The 2,740-nt window shown below is 54.7% G+C and overlaps 1 protein-coding gene across 1 annotated transcript; it reads left to right on the top strand.

Annotated features, from left to right (window-relative positions):
* LOC123067385 (putative serpin-Z5) lies at positions 1-2,087 on the top strand. Its single transcript, XM_044490199.1, has 4 exons — positions 1-171; positions 472-771; positions 854-1,346; positions 1,531-2,087. Exons 1-4 carry the CDS (start codon positions 1-3, stop codon positions 2,085-2,087), a joined length of 1,521 nt encoding a protein of 506 aa, XP_044346134.1.
* The last annotated feature ends 653 nt before the right edge of the window (positions 2,088-2,740 follow it).

Here is a 2,740-nt window from a genome sequence, read left to right as displayed (position 1 = left end):
ATGAACGACGGCGGCGCTGACCAGCGCACGACCGACGTGCCCGCCACGCAGCTCCGGCCACGCGCCTGCCATGACGTCAACACGCCCCCGACACACCCCTGCCACGCCCTCGGCACGCCCCCGCCACGCCCCGACGTGCCCCTGCCACGCTTCCGCCATGCCACAGCTCGTGTACGCCGGTCCGCTCAGTCGGACCGAGATTTAACTAGACCGGACCGAGGGATTTTCGGTCTTGTTTGCAGGGCCCGGACCGGCTGGATTTCATGCAGGGCCAGGACCGAGCCTGGCCGGACCGAGCGGGCCACGAGCCGGTCCTAAAGACCGCTCGTGTGCCGTCCACCTGACTTGACACCGATGGGCACTCGGGAGAACGTACGCTTTAAGAACCCGGAAAAGAAAACAACCCGTTGCGTTCCCATATTGGATTCGACAAATAAATAGTAGATCACCTTGTCACCGATCGTAACCTAGGTCGACGCACAAAGACACGGTGATCTCGATCTCACGAATCACGATGAAGGCCCGCACCACCCCGCTCGCGTGCCCCGGCCTGACGGCGTTCGCCCTACGCCTCATCAGCGAGCTCTCCTCAAGGTCGTCCGCGGCCTGTCGGAGCAGGCCCTCGCCGACCGCACGCCGGGGGGCGGGCCGCGCGTCTCCTTCGCGTGCGGCGTGTGGCACGACGAGACCCGGAAGCTCAGGCCATCCTTCCGCGAAGCCGCCGCCCAGTCCTACAAGGCGGAAACCCGCGCCGTCGACTTCCACGGAAAGGTCGGTGTGTGCAAATCTCTCTTCTTCCTTGCTCATGTTTTTAACACGCAGATTTGATTATTTCTAACCAATTACGCTGCAGCCAGGAGAAGCCGTGAAGCAGATCAACGCCTGGGCGGCGGCGGCGACGAACAACCTCATCGACTCGGTGCTCACCGAGCAGCAGGTGTCCACCGAGACGGACGTCGTCGTCGCCAACGCCGTCTACTTCAAGGCCACGTGGCGCTCCCCCTTCCGCGAGCACTACACCGAGGACGACAAGTTCTACCGTCTCGACGGCACCACCTTGGACGTCGCCTTCATGCAGAGCGGCAAGAAGCAGTACATTGCCTGCCACCAAGGCTTCAAGGTGCTCAAGCTCGACTACAGGCAAGGGCACGTGTGGTCTTCGCCGCCGGCGTCGTTCTCCATGTGCATCTTCCTCCCGGACGAGCGCGACGGGCTCCGGGGCTTGGTCCAGAGGATGGCGTCCAGCCCGAACTTCATGCGCGCGCACCTTCCGACGAGTCTCGTCTCGGTCGGCGACTTCAAGCTGCCCAGATTCAAGCTCACCTTTTCGGCCGACATGTCTGGCATTCTCAGTGGCGGAGACAGGGGGGACCAGCACGGGCCCTGGCCCCCCCTAATACCAGGATTTTGCATGTAATTTGGTATGAACAGAGGCAAAATTAGTACTAATTTGCTGCTAAATATCTATTTTTCAACACTTTGGCCCTCTCCAACCTGATTTAATAGCACTTGGCCCTCCTGATACAAAATTTCTCCGGCGGTTAGGACTCCGTATGGCGGAAGCCGACATGTCCAACATGGTGGAGGACGACGGCACCGGTAGGCCATTGGGTCTGAGCGGTATCGTCCACAAGGCTATCATCGAGGTGAACGAGGACGGTACCGAGGCGGCGGCCGTCACCGCCGGTATAATGTGCGGCTGCGGTCCTCCACCGAAAACACCGCCGGTTCTCGTGGATCTCGTCGCTGACCATCCCTTTGCCTTCTTTGTAATTGAGGAGGAGTCGGGTGCCGTCATCTTCGCTGGGAACGTCCTTGAACCCTCTCCGTCGATTCCTGGAGAGAATCTTCGTCGCCGTGAGTCCGTACATCGTGCTCCTAACTTCGTCGTCGGGAGGAGGCCCGAGCATCCATGGACTTTGGGTGCAATCCATGAGAAACAGCCGCTCGGGGTATACTCAAGGGGTATGGATGGCCGTCCATTTGTGCAGCATGAGGCTGCTTCATGTAATCGTATTCTTCTTTTCGCTTGTGTCTGCCTGGTTGTGGCATTTTTCTTTCAACTTGTACGTCTTTTGGTGATGTAAATCTGAATAGGCGAGGAGAATTAATGCATGCATTATATCGTGTATTGGCTCAAAAGAAATGCATTAAATCGTGTTTGGGCGTACATTCTGTCGGCTGAGGTATAGCTCTGCTTCACAGCTTGAACCAACACCAATTTGGGTTTACTGTTTGGGTCACAAACTCACAATAAAGTAGGGTATATCATAGAGGCTACCTAGATCTTGTTATTTACTTTGATGTGTTTTTAAAGGGTCCACCTGATTTGTGATCAAATACTCCATACATTCCTAAATATTTGTCTTTTTAGAGATTTCAAATGGACTACCATATACGGATGTATATAGACATAGACATATTTTAGAGTGTACATTCACTCATTTTATTTCGTATGTAGCCACTTGTTGAAATCTCTAGAAAAGACAAATATTTAGGAACGGAGGCAGTAATACTTACGTACTTTACCGCTTCTTTTGTTTTGTCTTAAGTCACACTTAGTAAAGTTTGACCAAGTTATGTTACAATGGGTTAGGATTCTCTGTTGTAGCGCACCGTGCAGTACGGTCGATGTCGTGTGGACCCGGCCCCATGCGTCATCCGCACTACAGCAGTGTACAATACTGCAGAGGATCTCAACCCTGTTACAATACACTATGAAAAAGTAAGGGTGTGTCTA

This window comes from Triticum aestivum, chromosome 3B (genome assembly GCF_018294505.1).
Source record: "Triticum aestivum cultivar Chinese Spring chromosome 3B, IWGSC CS RefSeq v2.1, whole genome shotgun sequence".
NCBI lineage: Eukaryota > Viridiplantae > Streptophyta > Magnoliopsida > Poales > Poaceae > Triticum > Triticum aestivum.
The sequence above is the reverse complement of the archived record's forward strand: the minus strand, read 5'-3'. Positions and strand labels throughout refer to the sequence as shown.